Source organism: Halyomorpha halys, unplaced genomic scaffold, assembly GCF_000696795.3.
Source record: "Halyomorpha halys isolate HHAL.00 unplaced genomic scaffold, Hhal_1.1 Scaffold107.1, whole genome shotgun sequence".
Classification (NCBI taxonomy): Eukaryota; Metazoa; Arthropoda; class Insecta; order Hemiptera; family Pentatomidae; genus Halyomorpha; species Halyomorpha halys.
In genome coordinates, this window is record NW_027112128.1 from 338,822 (window position 1) to 342,073 (window position 3,252).

At 35.1% G+C, this 3,252-nt stretch overlaps 1 protein-coding gene across 1 annotated transcript; it reads right to left on the reverse strand.

Moving 5' to 3' along the window:
- Positions 1-851: 851 nt before the first annotated feature.
- LOC106677779 (cuticle protein 18.6-like) lies at positions 852-1,753 on the reverse strand. The gene is made up of 2 exons (XM_014415895.2): positions 1,698-1,753; positions 852-1,552 (listed from the first exon to the last, which is right to left on the reverse strand). Exons 1-2 carry the CDS (start codon positions 1,707-1,709, stop codon positions 884-886), a joined length of 681 nt encoding a protein of 226 aa, XP_014271381.1. The 5' UTR covers positions 1,710-1,753; the 3' UTR covers positions 852-883.
- Between the last annotated feature and the right edge of the window lie 1,499 nt (positions 1,754-3,252).

Sequence of the window (3,252 nt, forward strand, 5' to 3'; positions counted from 1 at the left end):
ATGGCCCATTTATATCTTTCTTCAAGCAAGTCTCTTTTTTTAAATTAAACTTCTTATATATGCATAGGTTTTTTAGTTGTCTAACTCTTATTAATTTGTAGGTTAATCTACCTTCCAATACAGAGTTTTGTTTCTTACCATTAAAGCATTTACTTATTCTGAATATCAGTTGATATACGTTACAATATCAAGGAGATCATGAAACTAAAAATAATTAAAGCAAATATTGCCTCCTCATCTCGCCCCAATATTCCAATATACATGTGCAGGACTAATCTTGCCTTGAAAACATTTACTTATTAATAGTAAGTAAAGCAGTTTTGGATAAAAAATTACTTATATAGAGAAATAAATTATTATTATAGATTGTTACCAAAACTAGGAATGGCAAAGGGATGTTAAGGGAATAAAAAGAGCTCGAACTCTTAAAACAATCCTACATATAACCATAGTCTGTATCCGGCAACTATTCTAGGCAACTATAAGACTTAGCTAATTCGTAATGAAAATTAATAATAATAATAATAATTATCAATCAGAAGTCTTGAATATTAGAGCCTTAATATTTATAAAGGACCGTTAGATGCAAAGTCCAAATTAACATTCGTAATAGCCATTGACGAGAATTATTTTCCTTAGGATCCAAAGTATATAGTTCTATAATATTTCAGTTCTAAAAACAAACATCCAAAATAATGCTTACTCTAAACCATTCTTACATTTCTAACTGAATTACTATAATATTTTCAGAAAAAACAAAATTAAAAAGAATCAATTAAATAAAATAAATTTCTTAAAGTATTTCCAGTATAAGCGTAAAAGTGTATTATAAAAAATAAAATAAACCAACATTGACTTTGAAATAATTTATTAGAACCTAAATTTAATGGATAGTGACGGCAGCATGGTTTACGGCTGGGACGGCGGCTCTGAGAGCGGTGGCGTAGGCTGGGGCGTAGGCAGAGTAAGCCAGAGCTGGGCGGGCGACGGCGGCGCGGTAGATAGGAGCAGCGCGGGCGGCCAGGACTGGAGCGGCAACGGCGGCAACTGGGGCGTGAGCGACAGCTACTGGGGCAGCGTGGGCGGCTGGGGCGTCCTTGTGCACGTTAGCGTTGAATCCATTGATGGGGTCGGCGGTGTAGTCTACGGTCCTGACGGAACCATCGGGTTCAGCGACAGAGTAGCTGCCCTGGACGACATCTCCATCACGGGTCTCGGTCTGTCCCTTGGAGTCTCCGGTAATAGCGTCGTTGACGGAGTAGGAGAAAGAGTAGGATGGGTGTGGGTCGTATTCGTCAGCGACGGCAACGGCTGGGGCGGCGTGGGCAACAGCTACTGGAGCGTGGGCTACTGCGGCGACTGGAGCGTGAGCCACGGCGACTGGGGCGTGGGCTACAGTAGCGACTGGAGCAGCATAAGCGGCATAGGGACTAGCGTAAGCAGCGTAGGGCCTGGCATAGGCGGAGTAGGCGAGGGGCCTGGAGTAAGCCAGGGGAGCCCTAGCGATGAGCTGAGCGGATGCAACGCCGAAGACGGCGGCGATGAGGAGTACCTGAAATATATAGAATTGATAGTCAAAGGATTTAATGATAGCAAAATCATAGATATACTAAATAATAAAATGTTATTTCAGGTATTGCCAGTTAAGTTTTTTTATATTAAAATTAATATAATGAATACAGATAAAAGATTCTTACAAGACGAGCCATGTTTGAGAGCTGGTGAGAAACTGGAGCACGGATGCGCTCCCTCCTTTTTATATCTGCCCGATATTCCTGGTCTAAGGTCGTTTCATCTCTTTTTTTTTCTTCCTGAATTCTTTTTTGATCTGAAGATTTGATTATTGGTTTAGTATATTCTTTGGCTAGATGTAAGTCAGGGAACCTTTTTCTTATTCTCATTAGTTGTGTTCATACATATTTTTACTTCTATATTCTTATAGAATGCTTAAAATCGGTTTCAAGGTTGTTTTTTTTTTTTTTTACTTTATCTCCATTTATTTTAAATTATTGTTTAATTATATGTTTAATATTAATTCTAATATCTATATTTAATTAATGATAACATTTTTATTTAGTATTGCATTGTTTACATATTACATTTATCGTTTTACCTTTTTTTTACTTTTATATTGTATATGATTTAATTCTTGAATTGTTTTCTATATAAATTGTACTGTATGATTGAATTTATTTTCGTTTATTATATTGTACTCCTCGGTCGTAATTTGGTACGATGATTAATTACAGTTTCCCAGTATTTGATTAATTTATATCTATCAAATCATAATATTGACATTCGTAGGAATAAGAAATAATATATGGGGAGTGATCCCACGCAATTATAATTTCCTGTTGATGAAAATATTATTTAAAAATTTAATTAATTTTATTTCTTGTGATTGTTTTAGCTATACAATTTACTAGAAGCCCAAAAATGTCTATTTTGCTTAATTTTATTTTTATATGGATGCCATACTTTACAGTAGTATTAAGTGCATTTCCACAAACGTTAGGAAAAATTCGATTAAAGGTTCTTTCTTTTATGAAAATAAAAGCTTTCAATTATCTTTTTGATTTAGGATAGATTTGAACAGATTTAGAAACAAAATCTAAATTTGTTCTTAGTTTCAATATTTTAAATATCAATAACTTAATACTCAATAATGCTAAGTACACTTCCACTAATTTTAACAAAAATACAATAACCGGTTTACTGTTTTAGGAAAATCGAGAATTTTCTATAAATTGTTAACTGCACGGATTTATTTTTTATACCTGCATCTTTTAAGCAAAATTAATTACTAAAATTTCCCTAAACCAAACCATTAATTGTATTTTTTCATAAGTAAGTGGAAATGTACCCTAGCACTATGTGAAATAAGTCAATGTTGTATTGAAAAGACTAGTGAGATGTTCGTTGATAATTTGTGAAATTAGTTTATTTAAATTCAGCTAATATATTAACGGGAAAAACATGTATTGACCTTAAATGGCAGGTCTTCGATAGTTGCATTAGCCCAGTGGTCACTTATGGATGCCAAGCGTGGTCACTGACTATAGCTCAGGAGAGGAAATTACAGGTGTGGCAAAATAATATTGGAAGAAGCATTGTGAACGTGAGGAAAAGAGATCGAATAAAAAATGCTTGGATTCAGAAAGAAACAGGACTCACTGGCACACTGAAGATGGCAAGATTGAGCAAATGGAAATGGGCAGGGCATCTCCTTCGATGCGAAGATGACAGATGGTG